Consider the following 27,089-nt stretch of genomic DNA (forward strand, 5'->3'; position numbering starts at 1 on the left):
CAAATATTTACATGTACTTTATTTGGACAAAAGCAAATATAATTTCTTCCCTCTGTGAGAATGAGGAAAATCACAAACCAAAGCACCACTTGAAAAGTATTTCTTTGCAATATCCAAAGTATTTTCTACGTCTGACAACATTCGGGGGTAGAACTGCAGAACAGCTCGTCCATCTTCATCAAGACAGTCGTGCAGAGATGAAAACAGCATCCCAATGTATCTGTGACAGTCAGGCAGAGTGTAGATCCACTGTAAGGCTGAAATACTCACAACTGTGCCAACACAACTAGCTCGAAAAGGTAAATGATAGAAAATATTTAGTTTCACACAATCCTGACTATTCAGTTTATCTTTACAAATACTTAACATAAACGTATTACTGTCTGTCCCGACCACAAAATATCCAACGCTTTTCAAGATGGCAGAGCTAATTCCGGATCCACTACCAATGTCAAGGACGCGTGGATTCGTTGAGAGAGGTTTCGTGTACTCCAATAGCTCAACGGCTTTCTGGGTGAGTTCTGTTTGTATTCTGTGCATTCGTTCACTTCGCGTATACATCGCTGATTTAGCTTGGTCATAAATGTCCTCAGAATACCCAGTCAGCTCTGGTCGCCTTTGAGCTCCGCCACGAACCGTCCTTACTTTGAAATGTTTCAAACTGTGCACTTGTTCGTAAGTATCGGGGAATTTGAAAACATTCCTGTCTGGTTGCAACAAAAAATACATTCCTCTGCATAAGGCATTGTTACCGTGTATTAGCTTTACACATTGCTGGTGTGGCATAAAATACCATGTCTGTGTTTTAAGACGAACTGGTTTTAAAATCTGCCCCTTCCACAAGTTGTACATGGTAACAAGTCGCGGATACAGTCCCCGACAAGAGGCACTTGCGTTTGATCGGTACTGTACGATTGACTTACATTCTGGTGCACTGATATAAAGTCATCGTGACCTGTTGTGTCGTGAGTGAACTACTTCGTTGTTAGATGTAGTTTGTACATGACGCAATATGAAGTAACTGACCCATGCGTCCTAAATCCGGGCCAGAAACAAATGGAGCGGTACCCGCTAGCAGACCCTCCTTCCGATTACACCGGTTGTATCTGAAAACATGGAATACGTACTAAAACGAAATAATACATGCTGTTGTAGCTGTCGGCCTTGATTGGATTGACAAGTGTGCACATGGCCAAATTGCTGTTACTGATCGTAGCCTATTTATATTACCATAAGGGTCACCTAAAATATGCAAAATAGGCTACGCAAACATGTGTATGTATTGTTTGGGATTCAGCTTCCTTGTATAAGGGACAATGTGCACTTATGATTACTAGTATTTGAATACATGCACCTGTTTAAACAGCGTGGCGCATGAACCAATATTTTAACAGCTTTGTGTTTCAGATAAATATACTATGCAACACGTAAAAACAATTTGACACCTAGTTTAACTTGTGATTGGAATTGGTTAAAATCTCATAATTGATGATTGGTTCATTACAACCGATCAATCATCGAAAATAATTGGTTAGCGTCATGTATCAAATTTTCCTGGTTATGTTTGTTAACACACCAAAAAAAGGAGAATTGCCTTTGCAAACTTCACATCTCTAAAGGATGACTAGTATGTTAGGAACATAAATTCTTTTAAGATAAATTCAATCATGACTTGGAACGAGCTCGTACTACTTTTGAAATGTAAATTTAATGACACAGACCAACCTTGTGAAAAATATTGTTAAAGTGTACCAAAATTGTGTTCGATTATGAGTATACATGATCAATTGCTTTGTCGTCTAATCACTGCGACCAATCATCGGTTGTTTCAATTAATCGGACCACCACTAATTTTGACACCGGTCTAACTTCCTGTGTAGTGTGTGTTTAATGTACAGCATTCACTGATATTATGCATTGTTCTATATCCATGTGCAAGGTATACTTATTATGGATTTGTTAATTTAATTGAATTAAATCGAATCTTTCTCATTAGTCTGTTACATGCTTTACCTGTCCTGTTGCGCTGATTGTGAGTTCGAATCCCAGACCGTACCTAGATTATTGGATACTTCATTTGACAATACAATAATTCTATTGACTGTTGTCTACACATTTAGATATCTATAAGATTGGGGGGTTTTCTGGTCCATACATGTTTAGCGGAGCTGGAATATTGCTGAGAGCAACGTAAACAAACAAACAATATTTCATGTTCATGCATGTGTTGCGTTACATTAGACTTTCATGCGAAACTAATATCTCGCTGCAATACTATTCAAAGTGTCTGTCTTTATGCATGCATCAGTTTGTATCTGTTTGAACACGGGTCACGTTAGACCGTCTCTACCTTAAAGAAATAACTCCAATTTGAAGTACACAGCCCCAGTTTCGATTGTGTTTTCACAATTCAGCTTCCACGAGTTCAAAATCTCAGGTTTTTCTTATTTACAGTTATGCATGTCTGTCGAATAAAAGTTATAGGTCTTGCGCAATTATTTAGAAATTACGGACAAACAGGAATGTCACTATGTGCTCATATACGCTTTAACCATTAGGCTACTCCAGCGCCGTGAGAAAGAGGGATGGAGAGAGCAGAGAACAAAGGATTCGTTCATATATAGGGGGTGTGATACAAAAGTTTACCAAAAAAATGTAATAGTACTATGTGCATGCTCAGTCCCGCATTGTGCACGTGCATATCTGCATGTGTTTGTTTAGTAACTGCGGTGCTGGATATCGATTGTATAGGTCGAGCAACCCCGATATTACAGTACACGACACTAGTGTAGCGTTTGTTTGTATAGATAGCTTAACAAAGTATAGATAACCAGTGTGGGGATTTTGTCAACCTTGGAATCTTTGAAAGACAAAAAAGCGAAATTTACCATATACATTAAAGCTACCCTGTAGGCAAGAAATACTAGTACCATTAATTGTTCAACTGAATCATGTGTATAACAAAACATTTATTTTAGATTATTTAGTGTAGTTCATATGATGGTTTAACTACAAACGATGCTCCGGAGAAAAATAACGCTATATGTCTTTCATATTGATAGCTTAGCCAAAAAAACGATGTTAACCTTTTCATTAATGTCTCATCACTGATAAAATGCTTTTTAATTGGGTCTGTCAGAAACATAATCCTCACTTTTGACAAAACATTCGTACAAATAAGACAGAGTGTGGTTCGTTGCCAGGTTACATCCTGAATCTCAGCCTCGTTCTGAGATCCACTGGTTCAGCTACTCTGAGGTGACTGCATGATATAATAATACTTTATTGCCCGACAAAGGAATTCCTTTTACAACAGTGAGACATACAGCATGGTTAAAACAAATTAAGCAAAGAGCAACGATCACCTTAAACACACAGATAATCAGGATGAGAAGGATAACCAGTGTATACTGTAAGAGACTAGTAGTAAAACACATATAAAATTGTGGCTGGGTCTAACATTCATTTAAAAGTCTAATGCTAACAGGTATAAAAGATGTTTGGGACCTTTTTGTGCGAACTTTAGGTACGAGGAATCTACGTCCAGATGGTAAAAGTTTAAAACAAGAATGTAAATCGTGAGACGGGTCGGATAAAATTTTGTTCGCAGACATTAAAACACGATTCTCATACATATAACAAAGGGGGGTTAAAATTCATGCCGACAATTTTTGAACAGATGGTTACAACTTTTTGCAGTTTGTTTTTGTTTTGGAGAGAAAGGGCACCGAACCAACATTGAACAGAGAACAGTAAAATAGATTGGATACAGCAGTTATAGAAAACATTCAAAATGGTATTGTCAATGTTAAAAGATTTGAGCTTTCTCATAAAATACATCCGTTTTTGACATTTCTTGTATATAGCCTCGGCATTTTGAGAGAAAGTGAGTTTACTGTCTATGATAGTTCCGAGATACTTGTAATCCGTGACAGTCTCTATCGTTTCACCGTGGATTTGCAGAGGGACACGGTTTGAATTTTGCCTGAAGTCAATTACCATCTCTTTGGTTTTTTCTGGTATTAAGCTGAAGGAAGTTTCTGCTACACCATGTTGTAAATTTATTGACTTCAGACCGATAACCTTCTTCAGAGTCTGTCAGGAGAGCGACTAGTGCATTTCATAAGCATTTCATTTCTAAGCTTTTCCCACATATGATTTGTGACAATACCAGTTTATTTCCTTTTCGTCATACACAATTGTTTCCCTTTAAGTATGCCAGAGTCCTTCGAGGGTTCGATTCGCGGGTTCCAGTTCTCTATTGGCTCTGATTCGTGGGTTGTCTGCCCCATGTCCGTTCTCGTGGGTTGTCAACGTGGTGAACGCCTGGTGTATGCTCTGCTAACACGTCGCTATATGTCTGAAGTACACATGAAATTCACATAGGCGGATCAAGAGGGGGGATGCAGGGGTGCGCACACCCCACCCCACCCCCTTTTTTGTCCTGAAAGTTTATTAAATGACCATAGCAACTCTCGCGAAGATTAAGTGTGCAACCCCTCTTTCTCAAACGTGTGCACCCCCTTTTCTCAAAAAGCTGTATACGCCCCTGGAGAAGAAGTGGGGTGAATGGAGTTAATTGCACTCGTACATTACAGCGACATGCATATATGCATGCACGTGTTGGGGGCACACACACACATAGGCGGATCCAGAGGAGGGTCTCTCTCTCTCTCTCTCTCTCTCTCTCTCTCTCTCTCTCTCTCTCTCTCTCTCTCTCTCTCTCTCTCTCTCTCTCTCTCTCTCTCTCTCTCTCTCGCACACAACCAGGTAGTGCGTGCGTCTCTAGTTAAGTTAAACACTACTCATGCTTGCCGTTAAGCCCGATTGAAAATACACCCCACCTCTCCCTGAAATATTGCTAAAAGCGGTGTAAAATTAAAATCACACACTCACTCTTTTGAAACCCATGCAGATTGGGTGACTTCGTTGATTGTCACCATGTCATAATGGGTCGTTGCATGATGATTCTCTGACTACTTCGTCTTTAATGGGAGAAATTTGCAATAGAATTGAATAAACGTATAACTTTTATCGCTGAACCTTTCTTCCTTGTAAGGTATGCAAACGCATAAACCAATGAATTAAAGTGTGGCCTCAATTTAAATTATATATATCTCTCCCGTGCCCATTTGACCTCATCTATATCCCGTTAAATCCATTAGGATCACCTCCTGGTAGGTATAAAAGCCGGAACCTTGTGTATATTCCCGGAGAGGACATTGCATCACGCACAGTTTACGTGATACGGAAGACACCTTTACACATTAGACCATTACGATGTCCACTGGTACGGATACACACGCAATGCAGACTTTAATAGGTATGTATAGATAGCATCCTGTATAATCATCATGCCCGTGACATATATATCCTTTAATATGGCGCGCTGGATACTTTTAAAATCACGAATCATATTTGTGAATTATAGTGTGTGTACGCAGTGAGTCTATGTATAAACCTGGCGTATATATTATATATGAGAAGTCTGTGAGTGGCTTTTAATAACTTGTTTTGCTTTTGATATACGTAAGGTAGAGGCGGAGAATATATACCGAACGCACAACTGTAGTAGCCTATATCTGTTGTATGGTAGATATAGTTTTGTAGTATTTAACGCCATCACTCTGATCACTCGACCAACATAGTCGCCTCTTAGACAACCATAGGGGATCTTACTTGAAATCCCGAAAGGCGGGTAGAGGTGCACTGTATCGCTTGCATTGTTTTTCGTGCTTTTGTCGGACGCCTTGTCAATAAGACCAAATAGCAAGCTGACAAGGTAATATAAGCAGGGGCAGATACAGGATTTTCGTTGGTGGGTGGGGGGTGGGGGGTGCGCACCCCATTCCTCGTGAACCCTAGGCATAAAACATGTAGTACATTTGGAACACTCTTTGCACCCCTTGCACCCCCCCCCTCTGGATCCGCGCATGTATAATTAAGGGTGTCATCTGTGTAATGACTCTACGCCCTGTTACGCTTCGATAACAGCTTACATTTGGAAGTTCATTATTTTCCTGTTTGGGGATCTTTTCTGTTTAGTTATAATTGTCACGTTGTTTCTCAGTCAGTTTACTCAAAGCTATTATTTCATGCTGTTCAGTCGGAATCTTCACCTGGATCCTTGTTCAGTAATCCTTCCTGTTTTACTTTTAGATGAAACCGATGAAAACATGGCTGACGCTCAGAAGGCTTTGAAAGATGGAATTAAACAACAAGGGGAAGTAGTACGGAAATTAAAGGCTGAAAAAGCAGATAAAGATAAGGTGAGGTCATAGACACATCAATATAGATCAGCAGGTGTCTTGTCCGATCTGTGAGAATAGTGCAAAATACGAACCGGCGTGTACAACACGTGGGTTGTTCTCAGTGATCTACTGTTATGATTATGACAGCGAGAAAACACGATGCGTTGATCAATGCTATTCATATACACAAAGCAAACTATTGTGTTAAGTGTTATGTCACTGTGTCAGAGACTTGTTAACACTATGACTATGTAGATCCCTATATCGCCCAGTTACCTAGTGTCTGGAGCTCGGCCATTGCTCCGAGAATGATGCAATATGGTGATTTGCTACTGTTTTAGAGCTTGTCATCAAGGTCTGTTTTGGTGCTAGTCCCAAAGGCCTCTTTAATGCTTCTCCTCACGGACTGAGATTTCCTTCTGCTAAAGGGTTGTTTTAGTGCTACTTTTAAAGGACTGTCTAAGTGTTATTCCTAAAGGCCAGTTTTTGTGCTAGGCCTAAACTAATGTTTTGTGATTCACACTCACAGGCCTTGTTTACTCAATAGTTATCAAACATATGTATCATGGGACCCTCTATTATCGCGGTAGTAAGTTAATGTTGTCGCCATCGGGATTATGAATGGTTACTGACATTTAGCATTTTATATATATTTTCAGTTGACTGTCACAAATAATTATTATGTCGGTATTGCTATTTTCTTACTATGGCACACAGTATACAAGCAGATGACACTGTAAAACGTTTACGAAGACAAGTAACGAATCTAAATAGTTTGATCATTAAAAAATATTTAGGATTTTCATTCACATTAGTAATATCACCATGTTTTTAACCCAAACATCTGAAACTTCTATTCATTTGGATACAAGGTAACAATAACGTTACAAAATATAGTTTTTCTGCCTTAAAACGTACCATACAAGTTGCTGCCATGTGTATAGTGAAGTTGCATAATACGTAACTTTCTGTTTTATTTTTAGCACAGAAAATATGCAAATGACGTTATAGTTGTCGCAGGATTACTTTTGACGAAGTAAGTTTTGATTCATGCTAGATGTAATGGCAGTAGGGGTCATACTAGTTTCAAAATGTTCCAGAAATTACTGAAAAGATAAATGCTTGACAATTTCTACGATTAGACATGACATTCCAATGAAATAAATGACTTTTGAGCACCTTTAGAATACAGCACCACAACTTCATTGAGGGCGATCTCTGCCGTGAGAGTCGCGTGTCATTAAGACAAGCAATCAGTTTGTGAGAACCCGTCCGGACGCGAACCCGCGACCGCCGGATTATTAGCTTCGACAGCTAAACTGAGCTCGTCCACACTGTTACACAATGTGCAAATTTATCGAGTCATTCCTGTGGCGTCCACGGAAATGAATGGAAAGAGTCGAATAGGTCACGGACAATTATGAATGCTACGGGTAGACTTGGTGTCATTGATTTTATTCTTGGACAATTGCCGAATGGATCCGATGCCATTTGGCACACTTTCGTCCCATTCCGTAATCTACAAATTAAAGTGTGGCATGGAATGAGCCGATATGCCTCAAACTGAAAAGGGTTGTTGGCGTCAGGCGTCAGGCGTAGATTTCACGGTGCATGCATGAATGAACGCCAGCTTTTATATAAATCGGTGATTTTGTGACAGAAAAGTGATGTAGGGGAACACTGTAAGGATAATGTGGATCGCACTAAGGAGCGAGGGAGACATGAGCATGTGTAGTGGCGCACGAGGGTGAGTTAGCCGAATCATTACTGAACAAAATTTATGTTGCGCGTGTGAAAGAGGCTTGAGTGCAAATTCAGGCCAATTTCCATTAGCCCAAAATTTCTACATTAACCCATTTCATAATGTACTTTCGACGTTTTTGGTTTCCCGTTTTTGTGTGAAAAAGGTATTAAAATGCAAAAGGGAAAAACAACAAATGGTACTCCGCATTATTACACGGACATGTACCTGCTATATTGGATTAGGTCCCTAACCTAACCCTAAACCCTAAACCCTCAGCCCTAACCCTAACCCCTTGAAATAATCCTAATAAATAGAATGCATTGGCCGAACCACTGGACATGTACCTACTATATTGCATTAGGTCCCACAACCCCAACCCTAAAGCCCTAGCCCTAGCCCTAGCCCTAGCCCTAACCCTAACCCTAACCCTAACCAAATCCCTTGAATTAACCCTAATAAATAGAATGCATTGACCGAACCGGCACAAATGCGACTGGCGTGTCTAGTGTAATGCATTATTACGCTTCAAAAATAAAATACTAATAAAACACTTTTCTATGTAATGGTGCAAATTACTGAATGATAAAAAAAATTACAAAATACAAAATACACAAAACATAAGACCTCAGCAGCCCGTAATACAAATAAATATGGTATTAGTGAAAAAGAAAAATATTTCAAACTGGTGCTTGCAAAATATTGTGCATCGGCTGATATACAACTACTGGAAACTCTCAACATCGTTGGGCTCATGCAATGACATAGCTCGTAGAGATGAAACACCAGTGAGCGGAGCTTATCACACTCAGCTGAGCCAGACAACCCGTGTTGCCATGCAGGCGTCATAGGGCATTGTATCGAGCGTGATTCGAACAAAATCACATTACATTACGTTAAAGGGTATTATGGCGTATTTTTAATGTTTGTGGTGCTGTATTCTAAAGGTAGGCCACTTTTCAAGAGCCGATGAATATATTTTACGTTTTGCATATGTAAACAGCCAATGCGGGGTGTGGTGTTTCTGCTTTCCCAATGTTTTTGCGTGCCGCGATAATAGAGAGTCCCAGCATATTTGCAGCCTCCAATATATCTTATTGAGAACATGTTTCAAAAGCTCAAAATTTGTTAAACAACAGAATTTTCCTACACAAGTGCTCTTGCATGAATTTATGTGAATAGACCACAGAATTTGATAGCTCATCAGCATGATCAGTCTTATACATATGTTGGGGATCACAGGGCACTGCAAGTTGACGTCAGTACAAGTTATCATTACATGGTATCTCTCCTTCAAATTACTAATCAGAATGGGTATGAACTTACATAAGTTACACCAAACATGTACAATCCAAAATTGCAGTACATTATATTTGTTGTAATTTTTTTTTTGTTTTCATTCCGTTATGTATGTTAAGCAGTAAGTTGAGTAACTTAACTTGGAAAATATTTTTGCAAAAAAACATCAAGTTTAGTCCTGAGTGTATAACAGCAGTTTGTCCAAAACTTGTCAGTAAAGAATCCTAAAAAATTATTTTGCATTTTTTTCTATTACATTCATAACCAACCTAACATGTACATATCTTCCAACAAACATGTACAAAACCTATACCAGCAGATGAAAAAGCTAGATACATGGATATTCCTATTCTAAACAAGTCAGGCACTAGTTACTTCCCTTTGACAGTTTATTTGGCAGTCACTTAACTGCCAGAGGGTGTACAGTTTTGTAAAGCTAAACATGTTTTAGTGCAATGGCATACATGTGCAAGAATGATTTTAAAAACATTTTATCAACAAGGAAAGAGCTTATATAGTAAATGCAAACTTTATGTTCTTGACAAATGTGTTAATAGCAATTTGTTGTAAAAGAAGGGCTCATTAAGACTAAACATTTTTGTCAAAATTTGACTGAGTATGTTAATGATTTACTACTGTTGTCATATTCAGTAACAAGTTTAACTGTCAATAAATTCTTGTAGTGTTGTTTTATGTGTTCTTTGAAGAACCGGGACCGTAGGGTAGCCTAGTGGTTAAAGCGGTCGCTCATCACACCGATACCCGGGGTTTGATTCCCCACATGTGCACAATGTGTGAAGCCCATTTCTGGTGTCCCCCACCATGATCATGATGATATTTGCTGGAATATTGCTAAAAGCAGCTTAAAACTAAACTCAATTACTCTTTGAAGGACACTTGCACGGACATGTTTGTTAGTGTTGCAGAAATCTGTGCACCATTGCCTGGCGGTTATGTGTTCAAGTGACCTTATCTCAGGCAGTCAGATGTTCAAGGAATTGGGGACTCATACTGCATACACGTTACATCCTCTGTTCTTTTCATTAATGTACAAAATAGGCCAACGATGGACATTAAGTTCAATATGTGATTCTGAGTGACTTCTTATGTCCAAGATGTACTATTAATTCTTTATTGTTAAATGCAAAACTGAGCAATATTCCTGGAAATCCAGCTATATAAGATAGCAATCTTTAATCATCAAGTCTGGACCAGACAATCAAGTGACTGATACCATGAGAATCAGAACACGTTATATTTGGGATTACACTTTCTCAGTCAGAGCTCCAGATAAGATTTAGCTCATGTGGGTACTGTACCCACTGTATTTTGTTGGAGTGGGTATTATGAATGTTGAGTGGGTATTTCATTTTCCGTTACCCACTGTTTTCAAATATGTGCGTATTTCAGTCATTTTACTCACCTAAGTATTATGTCATTGAGTAAGTTTACTAAGCAGGTATGTTCTGCCTTATGTCATATCTAATCAAAACAAACTTAAATATAATGGAAATGATTTCATAAAAAATCACTCATATACTGACAGTACACCACTTGTCCTATACTAACAGTACAACCTGATAGCAATCGATGTCTTTTTCATTACGCAAGCGATTTTTATAAATATATTCCGTACGCATTTGTTTTAAACTTTTTGCGTATCTAACATTTTAAATGCGTAATTGGTACGTAACAATTATTTTTCAATGCGTAATTGGAAATTTTCTATGCGTATTTTACCCGGATGCGCAGCTTATCTGGGCATCTGTCAGTGAAGTACAGATTCTAGTACTTTTTGTTGGGTTGAGTCCCGTCTTGGATTGGAACCCACACTCTCAAAGTACAAAGTAGCGTTTGTCTTACCGAAAGGGTGGGAGACAACCCTGAGACCTGTTTTCTGTGTTATGTGACAGAGTGTGATGTTTCCATTTTTACATGCATGCATATTTGAGTGTAGTATAAGCTCCTAGAATGTCATTAGATCAGCTACCTAGACATTATTTCATTTTTTTTGGTCAATTTGTTGATTAATATGTCGATGCATTAGATCGTGACATTGAGGTAGATTAACATCTCTGAATATATATAATTTTGATCCCAACAAATGATCCCATTTAAAGGTCACATGCAACCAAAAAATCAAACATAATTAAAACACAATTATCACTTCTTCATGACATATAATATGCATTGCTGATTATGAAAAAACAAATAAACAAAATTATAAGCGTATAATCGCAAATCAAAAGTGCAATATTTTGTACTTGGGTTTACCTCCCTAGAAACGAAGCAGCCGTGATACCGAACCCAGTCAGAGCGGGTGGGTGTGCACTCAAGTGTAACGGCTGGTTCATTAGCAGATGCCGCCTTCACGGGTCATTGTGTGTGTATATATAGAAAGTTGGGTTTTGTAAATACATGCTCATTTTTGTGTATAACATTTTGCAATCAACAGACATCATAACATGTCATGTGTTCAAGTATCACACCTGCCTGTCTGTGTAATTACATAATGTGACAGAGACCAACTCGGGCCATAAATCACGCGCTTTTGTTTATGGTGTATAGCCTGATTGGTGTTAAGTTCAAATTGCATGTGGTCAGTGATCGCGAGTTGTGTATTGAATATTGTCATTAGCAGACAGGCAGGCAGACACACTGGTGTCAATAAAACAAGACATTGAGTTTTGTCTGTGACAGCGATATATCTATATCACAGTTAGAAATTGGTCAACTCTAAACAATGACATTGCTTTTAAGCATCGAACTGAGAAAGTGACTCGGTAAGAAGAACGCAGTGGTGAAATAGACAAATGAAATTATATAAACAGTTTATTTACTGTCATAACATAAAAAGCTCGCGCGATGTGAGATATCAACAAAACATTAGGAAACTAGCTCACACCAAAGCCTTCACCGAAAGTATTCACCAGACAGCCCGGCTTCAAGTTGCGCTATAACCTATTTCACCGCGACGCACGCTATGAGCTTAGCCAGCTGTTGAAACCTCGTGATTCCCAGAAAAGTCTGGGGAAAATTAGTGAAACATTTGAACTCCGATTTCGCGCGTTATTTTTTCATCGCGTTATTTTTCAACTTTGTCAGTTGAATTTGCATTTTTGACGCTTTTTTTCAGTAAGTCCATACCGAAAGGTATCAGAATCTGCAAAGTTGTGTTTTACGTTGCATGTGACCTTTAAATTGAAAAAAGTGAGTGAGTTTTGTGAGGGACACTCGAAATGGGCTTTACACATTTTACCCATGTGGGGAATTGAACCTGGGTCTTCGAGGCGTGACGAGCAAACACTTCAATTACAAGCCTACCCCACTGCCTGAAATTGAAAAGATGCCCCAGTGTGATGGGAGCCTGAACCTGGGGAAATCTGTACTTGCTTCATTTAGGGCTTCAGCATTGCAGGGAGGAGTAGCAGTATGGAAATAATGTGGTTCAGGGACTGTGAGGCAGACTAAAGATGAGGATGTGCTTCTCAGTGTGTGAGAAGTCATCTTGTCGATGCCATTGAACAGTTTTCACATGCACCTGATACAAGTACATCTATCATGTCTGTAGAAGCCTAGATAGACCATCCCTTCATTCAGGATACACCTGTGAAAGTAGCATGTTTATATGATGATAATCATGAATAATTCCAGTCATCCATGAAAAGAACACCATCAGCATAATGATATCATATAGATTATATCCAGTAAGCCATTAAGCTTGATGAATGCTGCCTACCATGCTAACATCCTGTGGAATATATTGCATGTCTGTAATCTGTGATGGGTTACACGATATATGGCTTGTGTATATGCAGTGCTTTCTAATTGTGAATAGCTAGTGTGTTCAAGCTGTTGTCTCTCTCTATCTGTTACAATGAACAAAGGAAGTAGTTCTGTACAGTTGTCATCAAATGATCAATGCACATCTACCTCAAGTTTTAGCCCACCTTTCATGACCTGTCATTTTAATGATGACATGGGTCAATATTGCTTTTGGTAAGGTTGGGCTAAACTTGGCCTCGAAGAACCTATTGCTTTGTATTGCCTTGGTTTAATTTACATGCACTTACCATCATATAGCTGGCATTTTGCTGGGTGTGGCATTACACAACAAGCAAACAAGTTAAGCAGAAATGCTAAGTTGCTCATAAATCACTGAATGGTCTGGGTACCGATCCACAATGCGTTCATAGCTAGGGGTGTCACGATTCGGTTCGGTTCATCGAAAATCAAATCGATAGATGTACGATTCGATCTCGATTTCATATGTATCCATTTTGATTCAATTCATAAAGTACTTACTCTCTAATACTGAGAGTAACACGTCACAATTGAATTCTGGACTCACAAAAGTCCAGAAACTCTCCGCACTGTGGGCACTTTCTGACAAGGGATTTAACCAAATTAAACATGCAGTTGTTATGAATATATGCCAAGGATGAAAAAAATAAAAAAATGTTTTCGAAAACTTTAAATTTAAACTTGCTCGCCCATGTATGTTTATAAATATCTTGACACAAATTTCAACTCATTTTGACTTAATTCGACTAATTTAGAGCGATGTTAAAAATCTCGCCCATGGGCGAGAATATTTACTTTTACTCAAAATACATGTTTTTCCATTTTTTGGAGTTTGTAAATGAATGACGGTATGTTTATAAGTATTATGACACAAATTTCAACTTATTTTGACTTAATTCGGCTCATTTACGGTGATCTTAAACAATCTCGCCAAACATTTTGGCCCATGGGCAAGAATATTTACTGTTACTCAAAATACATGTTTTAATATATTTTGGAGGTTGTAAATGTATGAGTGTATGTTTATAAGTATCATTTCACAAATTCCAACTCATTTTGACTTAAATCTGCTAATTTAGAGCGATATCAAAAATTCTCGCCCATGGGAGAAAAACATTTTGGCCCATGGGCGAGAATATTTACTTTTACTCAAATTACATGTTTTTCCATATTTTGGAGGTTGTACATGAATGAGTGTATGTTTATAAGTATCATGACACAAATTTTTACTTAATTTGGCTAATTTAAAGCGATATTTAAAAATCTCGCCCATGGGTGAAAAACATTTACGTAACTCATCAAGGTCATATTACAAAAAATGTGAAAATATCCATGATTAACTTTGAGGTCTTGTCGGGCAGCAAACCAAATGTGGTGAAATTGCTCGCAGACCCCCACCACATATAATGGCCTGTAAAAAAATGATACCACAATCTAAGAGTATTACAGGCCATTTCCTGAGCCCAAACATGATACTAACTGAAAATAGTGTCAAACTAAATCAGTACTGAGGAGGCTACGATTTCTAATTTCTTAGCTGCCTCCACCTGGACTATTATATGTATACAAGGAAGAGGCAAATTAGTGCTCAAATTGTAATGTACCCAGTTTATGCTAGTGCTCATTGGTGATGTACCCAGTTTATGCTAGTGCTCATTGGTGATGTACCCAGTTTATGCTAGTGCTCAAATTGTAGTGTACCCAGTTTATGCCAGTGCTCATTGGTGATGTACCCAGTTTATGCCAGTGCTCATTGGTGATGTACCCAGTTTATGCTAGTTCTCATTGGTGATGTACCCAGTTTATGCTAGTGCTCATTGGTGATGTACCCAGTTTATGCTAGTGCTCATTGGTGGCGTACCCAGTTTATGCTAGTGATGTGATGTACCCAGTTTATGCTAGTGCTCATTGGTGATGTACCCAGTTTATGCTAGTGCTCAAATTGTGATGTACCCAGTTTATGCTAGTGCTCATTGGTGATGTACCCAGTTTATGCTAGTGCTCATTGGTGATGTACCCAGTTTATGCTAGTGCTCATTGGTGATGTACCCAGTTTATGCTAGTGCTCATTGGTGATGTACCCAGTTTATGCTAGTGCTCATTGGTGATGTACCCAGTTTATGCTAGTGCTCAAATTGTGATGTACCCAGTTTATGCTAGTGCTCATTGGTGATGTACCCAGTTTATGCTAGTGCTCATTGGTGATGTACCCAGTTTATGCTAGTGCTCATTGGTGATGTACCCAGTTTATGCTAGTGTTCAAATTGTGATGTACCCAGTTTATGCTAGTGCTCACTGGTGATGTACCCAGTTTATGCTAGTGCTCATTGGTGATCATAATTTATGTGATGTAGACTAAATAAAATATCTGAATTATAAACAATATTCATTATTCATTTGGTGCTTTTGATTTTTTTGCCGTACATGGTGGGGGTTTTGTCCAGGGTTTTTTGTCCTAGGGGGCTTTTGTCCACAGGTTTTTTTGTCCGCACACTTTTCGACTGTAGCAAAAATAATGATAATTTTTGAAAAGATAAAAAAAGTAAAAGCAAAATCAATCTTGAATACTAGTATATTGTGTATTCCTCATAGCCTAATATAAAGATTGCATATTAATACTATGGATATTTTAATGTATTGTTTAAACATATTTTCTTCAAGTAATCATGACGGGATTGGCAAACAAGCATAAACATGCATATCAATGCAGCTCCATAACAATAATACAATTATATAGATAGTGATGTACAAAACATAATGTTTGCAAATCATAATGAAAATCTACAAAGGCAATATTAAAAATATTGCATGCATCTTACTCTCTGGTGTCCTACCATTTTTCTTAATCAAGGATGCAACCAACCATAACAAGTGTTGTTTTAACGAGTCAGCGTTTCGGGAGGATACCCTCCCATCAGTTAAACATCCAATTTGTCAGACAAGTTCAAACAACAAAAGTTATGGTTGGTTGCACTCAGGTACAGTGCACTGTTACCTTTACTAAGTAATGGATTGATCAAATTTATTGATGATGACTTATATACAGCATATATACATTAATTAAGATAATTTAACAAGGATGTTTAGCAGTACAAACATGATCTTATTCACCACACTAAGCCATATATGTAAAAGAATATATTAAGCTATAAAATTAATAGTTCTGTAAGGATGCATCAAACTATCGATGGATTGCAATTGTTGAGTCTCTGATAGCAATTAATCGATGGTAGAAACGAAAAACTATCGATGCGTCGATAGTATGTGTGACTATCGATAGTTTAGTGATGGTTATTTATTTTCATTAAATATTTGTGTTGTTTTGATTTTTTTAATTGGACAGAACTCCCTAAAACCTCGGACGAAGAAAAGCCGGGACGGGCAAACGGGAATTACATAACATGGATAACAAAATATTAAAACGAAACATGCGAACCTGGGTAGGTACACCTCCAGAATTCGCAAGTGTATGGTTTTGCCCACGATAGACTTTATTCAACAATGAATATACTATGACGACATACCGAGTGTCATGTAGAATAAAAACACAGTTTTGATGTTTTGTTTTTCCTTTGTGAGAAGCTTTGACAAGGCCTTTAGCTCGTGAGTGGTGACGTGTGACGTCCTGGGCAGGAAGTGACAGTGTATTGACTTCTTTCCTTAATTACCCAGTTGGGGCTCCCTAATTAACCTTTATGTTCTGAAGCAGCACAAACTATTTATTTTATTTGGAAGTGGTTATTGGCGAATGTCAATAGGATTGACAAGGCATATTTCAATACAGTTAAAGCTCTCACAATACTGTTTATGTTACAAGAATGAAAAGTAATATTTCATATTCAACAATTTCTTAATTTTGACTGTTCTGACGTGTATGTTTTAATATTGTCTGTAAGCACAAGCATACCAATGACGAGCCATTTTTCGAGTTGCTCTTAGTTATTTCGTATGTTGTACGTTAACAAATTAATAAATAAGCTCCTGTACTGAGGCTTATCTTGCTGTGATTTCTGTTCTGTTTCATGAATCAATGTGTCATTGAAGCAGTATGCCAGATACACAGTTTCCAACCCAAGGTAGTATCTGTGTGTTGTTCTATGAAGCCATATCACATAAAAATGATAGAACTCTGGATCATTCGCAGATTGTTGCAAAGCGGCATTTCTGACAATATTTTCAGTCATCACTTGATCCTGAACTGGGACACCAATGTTATGCCCTTGGTGGTAAAAAATGATGCCTTTTCAGTGCTTCTGTATTCTCAAATCATCTACTATACAATATCACGTCATACTGTAGTTAGGTAACTTGTTCCATGGCATTACTTCTAAAGTTTTAAGTGCCTAGTGACTACATACCTATCCATGAAACAATTTATTAATGAAACAATAGGCGAGAGCTTTCAATACAACTGAAAGCTCATGACAGGTAATTAATGACAGATGGTCGGATTGGGGTGTGCTGATGTTATAGCCCGGGAAAGCCACTTTTAAGAAAATCAGAGTTGAAATGGTGGGTTCATTCCCAGTTTGACTACCCATCCAATACATAACCTGTTCCAGTCGAGTGTCGAGTGTTTTTAATCGAGTGGTTTTTAATTACTAGCTCTCTCTCCTCCATCAGGTAGACTGTTCCACCAACACTTATAAACAGCTTTATTATATTCAGCTAATTACATAATTCATTGTTGTGGAAGAGTTCAAGCATACACATATACCGAGCTACACGATAAATCATATACACTACATAGTAAGTGAATCAAGAAGTTATTGTGCTGTATAATATTTTATTTCGTTACACAGTTGTTCTTAAATTTTGATAGTTCCGACATGTAAAAAGGTAGTGAATAACGTCTTCGTTATAATGACCACATGAACACTTAGATGTTTCCGATATATGTCGATTATATCTGTCTGTGTTTAGATCACTACAGCCGAGTTTGAGGCAACAATGGATGGTTTGACAAAATCTAGTCCCAAAATTTAAATCAAAGTAATGGCGAGTTTCTGTTGGGTTTATCATGGTTTTAAATTGATTCAGGGCTCAACCGGCAATGGGCATGTTTGAGTGATCATATGAAAGTGGCTCTCCTGGCAATGCGCGATTAGCTAATCCATGTTACCGTACATAATGGAGATTTTGTAATATCGCTTTAAATTAGCTGAATTAAGTCAAAATGAGCTGAATTTTGTGTCATGTGATTTGTGAACATACTTTTATTCATTTACAACCTCGAATACATGGGAAAACATGTATTTTGAGTAAAAGTAAATATTCTCGCCGATGGGCCAAAACGTTTTTCGCCCATGGGCGAGATTGTTTAAGATCACTGTAAATGAGCCAAATTAAGTCAAAATAAGTTGAAATTTGTGTCATGATACTTATACACATACACTCATTCATGTACAACCTTCAAAACATGGAAAAACATGTATTTTGAGTAAAAGTAAATATTCTCGCCCATGGGCCAAAATGTTTTTTGCCAATGGGCAAGATTGTTTAAGATCGCTCTAAATTAGCTGAATTAAGTCAAAATAAGTTGAATTTTGTGTCATGATACTTATAAACATACTTTCATTCATTTACAACCTTCAAACATGGAAAAACATGTAATTTGAGTAAAAGTAAATATGCTCGCCCATGGGCCAAAATGTTTTTTGCCCATGGGTGAGATATTTTATTAAATTAGCTGAAAATTAGCTCGAAATTAGCTGAATTAAGTCAAAATGAGTTGAAATTTGTGTCATGATGCTTACACTCATTCATTTACAATCTTCAAAACATGAAATCTGAGCGAAACTAAACATTCTCGCCCATGGGCCACTGTTTGCCCATGGGCGAGCGACTTTAAATTGTGAGTTTTCAAAAAACAATATTTTCATTTCTTCATCCGTAGCATATATTCATAACAACTGCATGTTTAAGTTTGTTGAATCCCTTGTCAGAAAGTGTCCACAGTGCGGAGAGTTTCTGGACTTTTGTGAGTCCAGAATTAAATTGTGATGTGTTGAGTATATTTCACCTGAAATCGTAAGACATTATGTTGAAAATTCGCTGCTACAAGTGTGGCCAGTGAGAGGGTATTCTCCACTGCCGTAGACATTGTAAGTGCCAAGAGGGCATGTCTTTCAGGTGAAAATTCCTTGCACAGAACATGATCATTCCAAATGACTTACAGTGACATTACAGTCACAATGAACACTTGACACCAGAGTTCGTGACTGAAACTTAATTTCATAATCACTTGTTCAGTGAGTATTTGTTGACAACTTGTCTTGACAGTGTTCTTATTGTGCATTGTGCCAATTTTCCAAAGTTTGCCCAATTAAACTGATATTACAACAAATTTGACCTTGTCCTCAGCTTTGGTGAATCGAATTGAAATTAATCGAATCGAACGAATTGAATCGATAATCGTATCGAATCGAAGTGAGAGTGAATCGTGACACCCCTATTCATAGCATTACAACTTGTCGTAACTCTTTAGTTTATCATAGGCTTACGAATGGCTTACAAATGACAAACGTTTTGTGGATTGGGACCCAGGTCCAGATTTGAATACTCACAGGCTGCCATTAGATGGTTTAATATTGATTTGTTCATTGCAAAACATCATAATGACAATATATGTTTTGTAATTGTTGATGTCCATTTATGTCAAATATCTGAAGGTCACAAAATTCTCTTCAGTTTGTTCATATTACAGATTGGTTTGTTGTTTAATGCCGCACTCAGAAATATTCCAGCTATATGGCGGCAGTCTGTAAATAATCGAGTCTGGTCCAGACAATTCCAGTGATCAACAGCATGAGCTACGATGGGCATGAGCATCGATCTACACAGTTGGGATATGATGAAATGTGTCAACCAAGTCAGCAAGCCTGACCACCTGAACCTGTTAGTCGCCTCTTATGACAAGCATGGCGTACTGAAGACCAATTCTTACCCGGATCTTCATGGGTCTTACAGAAAAGTACATAGGCCTGTTCTGATGAGGTATCTGTCAGGTGGCTGGTATTCAGAGATGGTTCACTGTGACTAACCACATTACTTCTCCATTGCTTGTCGAGGCGTGTCTCAGATCATGATGGAGGGGTCATATTGCAGACTGACCGACATCTTCCTTCATGACGCACATGAGATCAGTTTCTCATCACACCAGGATTTAAGGATAGAATAGGAATGTGATTGGCTATAGTGTTTTTGAAATTTTGTAATAAACTTCCAGAGTTACTTGATTAATCTGGCTTGAAGTGACCTTTTGTCATTGCAACAGTTCCAGCAATATCTGGGACGGTGGGGTAGCCTAGTGGTTAAATTGTTTGCTCGTCACGCTGCAGACCCAGGTTCGACTCACATGGGTACAATGTGTGAAGTCCATTTCTGGTGTCCCCCTGCTGTGATATTGCTGGATTAGTGCTAAAAGCAGCACAAAACTAAACTCGCTCTATCACTCAAGCAGTATCTCAAAATGAAATAAGGGATTCTGTAATAACTTTTGTGATGAATAAATATATCAGAAAGGCAAATCTATTCATGAAACGAGTGCATCTGTTCTACAAAGTAGCCATGTCTATCGCAGGGAGTAACATGATGCAGAAATATGCATACAGTATGCGCACATCGATGCACAAATCTATAGAATGGAAGCAGAGCATAATACATTTACAGCATTAGCGTACCTAACTTTTGACAAGAAATATGAACAGTAGGGGACATAACATGTATGCCAAACAGGTCCCCTGTTATGTGTGCAAATGACTAGTTGAGAGAAGGTCCCTTATTCCCATGATGGCCTGTCCTTGGGACAATGGATTTAAAAAACGTGATGACAAGTGGGTTTTTTTACATAATAAAATGTATTACAGTTATTAATTGTAATACCAGTCATAGAATGATATCAAAGGAAATGTATGCAGAAAAAAAGTCATATTTTGAGAAAGATGTTCTACAGTCGAGTAAAATTAGCTGTTTGTTTTAGAAGGAAGTTCTTTGTGAATCTTTTTACGAATTTTGGTATTTTTAATTTTTTAAAAGCTTATCCATTGTAGTGTAACAAAATATATGTCATTGTGAACACACGTTTGCTATCGCATTGAAACATGTTTACTTTCTTTAAAATTGTGTGTAGCCATCTCACGTGACTTGCAGACAAGCCGCTAAGCAATTATTAGGGGAGATAACTGATGCCTGACTTGTTGATCAGTCAGAAAATCTGTTTGTTGCTGCAATACTTAAAAAAATATCACATTTTATTGTGCACTGAACTTTATTACTCTTAAGCTTCCTGAGAAGACCCTTGAAGTTAATTATTGGTGGTCCCCTAGACCCCAGTTTTGTAAGTCAAGGTGAAAACTCTGAAATCCTACCACTACTCCTCCAGGCCAACCAGATCTATCTTTCCTCTATTCCTATAGGGGAGCTGTGTCTATCCAAATTCTAAGCATACAGGGAAGCCATGTCTAATTCAATGCTTACACTCAAGTCATGACTATCAGGGGGCATGTGTGCCCCAGCTGTCCAGGTCAAGTTTGCCCAATGTTTCTGTTTCCTAGTTTTGGGAATCGGAAACCAAATCCACTATCGATTATCGGAGGATTTGTGGTGAATGATAATCGATTATAATTGAAATGTATACATTTTTAATGTAATCAGCAATTTTAAGGGTTTTTATAACTAATGCTGTCATGCAATGAAATGCATGCATGCATGCAAGAAAGACACTGGAATTGTAATTATACAATAAAAGTGGTTTAAGTTTTACAATGCTGTTAAGCACACGTTTGTTTGTGAATATTCATCAAATTGAATGGTTAGTTTACTTCATTCGATCAATCGAAAATATGTTTTTTACAATCGATAATCATTTTTAATCCTTCTTTCGATCGATTTTCGATTATTTTCGATCATCGGAACACCACTACTGTTTCCCACCCTGCTTGTTGGTTTCAGAAACTGGTGACCATCTGTGACTTTCAATACATGGGGCTTTTTAATCCAAATATAGCTGACATGCCATGGTATTACAGGAAAACTGTTTCAAGCAGCTTTAACCTAACTCACTCATGTATATCTTCCAATTGTACACTTCAGTCATGTGATGAGGTTAATTGGTGAAGTATTTCAGTGTAGGAGAGATAACAATAAACTGTATATGGATGAACAAGTTCTTTATTACAGGGAGACTGAGTGTAGGTTCTAACACCGTTGTCAACCAACTACACCGAAATGTGGCTCTCGCTGTCATAAAGAACTTGTTCATACATGTATTGTTATCCTTACTGCTCCAACTTCTAAATGCCTCTCAAAGGAGGTATTAAGTATAGACTTTGCATGGCGTTGTATGTAAGTTTGACTGTACAGCTGTATGGCCAGTGCACACCAACATCAGCTCATATATTCATGCATGGATAATATGCTCACGCAGCTGTTTCTACATGTAAACTGAACACAAGAACTAACTCTGTATTATTGTAAAATGCACAGATACTGAAACTATGGTTACACTGGATATTTTGTGACAATGTCTGATAGCAGTTTCACATTCACGACCTGTACACACAAACTTTCACTGGTAGGTGGGATGACTGTATTCTACCCATGTTCTATTCCAGTCACACACAGGTGCTTTGCAACTAGCAGCCAAGCATGACAATTACTTAGTGAACATGTCTAGACCTTTCTCGTTTTTGGATTTGACCTACACAGCTAGCTAACAGTAATTATGTCAGTTAGAACCTAAGAGCAGGGGGGGAAAATACCAGCACCTTGAGCATGCACTAGTGCGTGGATATGTGCGCTATATTAATATCCAATAATAATAGGTTACTGTAAATTTCTGGTCATGTCTGGTTTAGAATTGGGTATCAGAAACCTCTGGTAAGAGGAAACTTAATAGGTTAGATAGTGAGGCTTGGTGCCATGTTTGATGGCATGTCATCCTTACCTGTTCCAGCAGAGCATCCTTGCTGCCCAACCACTGTTCTTGCAGCTGCGTCTACATTAATTTGATTCCTACATCACTGTCACAACTATCCGGGCCTGAATAGTTGCTAAAAAATCAGTCACTGGATTGTCTCCTCTTTACACGTGAATTTAAATCATAGAGCTGGAATATTGCTGATTTGGGCGTTAAACATCACACATACAAACAAACACCTGAATGTTAGATCCAGTCTATATTTGAGGACCCTTTCCTTAATTAGATATGAAGCTTTATCATCCCAAACTGTGTTCCACAGGAGATATCGTTTGTGTGAGATCAGACGATATCTCCTAGGAGATATCATTTTGACAGTAGATTTTGTACAATGCTATGACGTCATGAACTTGATGACTTCACAATGCTATGACATCGCTGCACTGGAAATCTAATGGCAGTACTGTGTTCAGAGATGTACATTTTTCTTTGAAAACTAATGAAGAGTGATTTTTGATGATAAATAGAATCTCACCCTCGTGTCTTCTGATATCAAATATATCAACACTCGTTGATAAAAGTAAAAATATCCTCGGCAAGCCTCGGATATTTGTTACTTTATCAACTCGTTGTGATATATTTGCTATCAAAAGACACTTGGGTGAGATTTAACATTACCAGGTAACTGTTATAGGAAGAAGCATGAACTCCAGCTGACCCAGCCTTTGTAAGTGAGTTGGCTCTTATTTCAGAGGTATATACCTAGACCCAGCCCTTAAAGGGCTTGTTTGATATATGTATTGAAATTACAGCACTATTTTTTACTGCCATGTATACCATGTATCATATTAGAACAAGGGGCAGATGGGTAGCCTTGTGGTTAAAGCCTTCGCTCACCATGCTGAAAACCAGGGTTAGATTTTCCACACGGATACAATGTGTTAAGCCTATTTCTGATGTCCCCATGCAGTGATATTGCTGGAATATTGCTAAAAGCATGTAAAACCATACACTCATAGTGCTGGAAGTATAGCTTTAAAATGTATTCCCTTTAAAGAGACAAGCTCGTATTCAATGGCTTTCTATAGAATATCATTTGCTGAAGCAGCAAAGCATGTGTTAATGTCAAGGGATTTCATCATGCAACCCACTTGATATAATGCATATACTGCATGGAGTATTTGTTACCTGGACCTGGCAGATCAGCTGATGCAATAAACTATTAATAGAACCCAGGAGCTCCCTGACAATCTCCGGCTTGCTGAGCCGTGACACTTGACCTCACTAAGGTGAAATATTGACAGGGTAGCGGTCTCAGCGTCCCATGCGATACCGGCATGGACGGAAAAACAGCTGATATCTGCTGATGCAATAGTGGGGAAATGTAGAATGATAAAGCTATAGGAAACCGGCTAGTTTACCTGCACAGCACAGTATACCACTGTGGGGACACAGCAGTGAAGGACTTCTCTGGGAGAGGTGTGACAGGATTGTCAACATTTACAAGTTTTGATTCAAGAGCTTTGGGGATATACAACAGAGAAGACGACAAAGTATTGAGGAGGTTCTGGAGCATAGTTGATTCTGGAGGATAGTTGATGCAGGAAGTGTTGAGGATAGTCTGTTATCAGGATATACAGATTTCATTGTGGGATATATACAGAAGAATACTGTCAGTTTGAGGATAGCTGTGATACATGCTGATGTATCTTATGATATATGGATGATACAGAACAGGGGATACAGAATATACAGGATTATTTAAAGAAGACCTACATACCAGGAAGTTTGACAACTGTGTTTGGAGGTATATAACGAGGACCAGGACACATGCCGTCTGCTGAGTGATTTTTGAGAAGTTGGTCTACATTGTGCACTTTAATCAAAAAGAATTTCATTGATTTTGTATCTTTGTGATCTTTTGTTGTCTACAAAAAAGGTTTCAACAATTTTGGTTTTCTAAACAAATCAATTTGACTGAGGATGGATGGGATGACTACAGTTGAAGGTAGAGTTGAGTGTGTGATGGCGAGGTCAGGGTGTCAGCTCTCTGAAATACCTAGCCCACAAGAACCTTGTTGTGAAGGTATCATTGTATGTACTCGGAGTAATATTACAGCATTAATACTACAGTCAAGTCTGGCATTGTGACTTTTCATCTTACAAGGAGCTTGTAGCTCTTAAACTCTGCTACTTGTGGTGCTGGTTATGAAAGGATAGATCTTATCTAAGATTCATTTGCAGGTCTCTGATTTTAACTTTTAACTATTTCTCTTGATTTGTGATATTTGTATGGGACAGTGTCCTGAGAAAATATGTGACATTTTTTTGTAGTAATAAAAAGAAATTGTAGAAGATAAATTTGCTAAAAGTTTGTGGAGGATAAGAAAGCTGGAAAGATCTCATTGAACCATCAGAAGATGATGTGATCTCATAGAAGATAAGAAAGAGGCAGTGATCTCAAAGAATACAGGAAAGTTACAGGAATCTCATCAGGCATCTCAAAGAAGAAAAGTTAAAGGAATCTCATAGAAGACAAAGTTGCAGGAATCTCAAAAGAAGAAAAGAAATTTACTGTAATCTCATAGAAGATAAAAAAAGTTGCAGGGATCTCATAGAAGATAAGAAAGTTGCAGGGATCTCATAGAAGGGCTGCAACACAAAAACTCACAAGTGTGTAGAAATATCAACAAGAGATAATAAAATCAGCAGAATAAAGTCCTGTGGTAAGAGACAATCCTAGAAGAAAGATGTCGTCGGATCAGCCCAACATGTTTCTGGAGGGGGGACAAGGCGTGGTGCTTGTTGGACGAACTCGGAAACAGTTTGAAATCTACAAGCAAGTCCAGGAATTAGGTAACGGAATTGCTGACCTGAAAGCAAAGAAACCACCAGGATATAAGAAAAAGGTGCAGTTTAGCTTCCATTGTATTATGGGTACAATGTGTAAAGCCCATTTCTGGTTTTCCCTGCTGTGATATTGCTGGAATATTGCTAAATGTAAAACCATACTCACTCACTCATGTGTCACTAATAATTTGTACAAATTGTTAGTCCAAGGCTGGGGGTGGTGGGGTAGCCAAGTGGTAAAAGCATTCACTTGTCACACAGAAGACCTTGGTACACACCTGGATACAATATGTCCCCCCACGATGAAATTTCTGGAATATTTCCTAAAAGTAGCGTAAAACCATACTCACTTATGCTTAGTCCAAGGCTATGTTCTTCTGTGGAAGAAAGATAATTACAATAAATTAATCTTTAGATTTTCATTCAGATCTCTAACTGCATATGCATGAACTATTCAAGCCAGCTGTATACATTAACTTTTGACAAATGTGATTCATGTGAAGCCAGAATGTTTTGCACCAACCAATGGAAGATGGGGACCCACATGGTGATTTAATATGTCTTCAGGACGTAGTGAGACAGAGGGGGATGATAATCTCATAAAGTTCATTTGTCTACTTGAAAAGTGCTGTGATATTTACAATGAAGTTCCACTATTTGTCCAACAATAATGCAGCCATAAATTATTTATTACTAAACTATTACAAATCATTAAAATGCTTCAGAATGTGAGATCTGTGATTCTCATGAAGCCTGAATATTCAAATGAGGTATTATTTAACGAGAAAAGCCAGATGTTTTGTTAATGGTGTATGATATTGGTGATTGTGAATGATATTTGGGTCAGAGATCCACAGTGTGATTGGGATCTGGTGGCTAAAACCTTACCTCGTCTTACCGACTCCTCCTTAGCTGTGAAGATCCAGGTTAGAATCAGGATCGGGTGGTCAGGCTCGCTGACTAGGTTGACATATTTCATCGTATCCCAATTGCGTGGGTCAATGCTCATGCTGTTGATCAATGGATTGTCTGGTTTAAACTTGATTATTTACACACTGCCACCATATAGGTATAATTACTGAGGAGTGAGGCATTATATAACAATGAAACAAACAAACAAATCTAAGGCCTTCTTTCAGTTCCCCACTTGAGTACAAGCTCACTTTGGTGTTCCTAGCTGGAATATTGCTAAGAGCACTTTTAAACCCAACAACACACTCACGTA

General features: G+C 38.1%; 1 protein-coding gene and 1 long non-coding RNA gene across 4 annotated transcripts in view; one reads left to right on the plus strand and one right to left on the minus strand.

Moving 5' to 3' along the window:
• Positions 1–26,879, minus strand: LOC124283792. Its single transcript, XR_006900405.1, has 3 exons — positions 26,753–26,879; positions 26,215–26,241; positions 1–1,106 (listed from the first exon to the last, which is right to left on the minus strand). It is a non-coding gene; the product is annotated as an uncharacterized LOC124283792 (long non-coding RNA).
• LOC124283790 (histidine--tRNA ligase, cytoplasmic-like) overlaps positions 5,172–27,089 on the plus strand; it is a 40,744-nt gene continuing 18,826 nt past the window's right edge. Inside the window, exons 1-2 of one of the 3 annotated variants that reach the window (XM_046719817.1) lie at positions 5,172–5,323; positions 6,160–6,269. In XM_046719817.1, the coding sequence (XP_046575773.1) occupies positions 5,281–5,323; positions 6,160–6,269 (153 nt within the window). In that variant the 5' untranslated portion in view covers positions 5,172–5,280. Of the gene's footprint in view, positions 5,324–6,159; positions 6,270–25,535; positions 25,924–27,089 lie in introns of those variants that run through there. The other 2 variants (XM_046719818.1, XM_046719816.1) reach the window with 2 other exon arrangements.

The sequence above is a fragment of the Haliotis rubra genome, unplaced genomic scaffold, assembly GCF_003918875.1.
Source record: "Haliotis rubra isolate DU_JTF1 unplaced genomic scaffold, ASM391887v1 Scf321, whole genome shotgun sequence".
Taxonomy (NCBI): Eukaryota; Metazoa; Mollusca; class Gastropoda; order Lepetellida; family Haliotidae; genus Haliotis; species Haliotis rubra.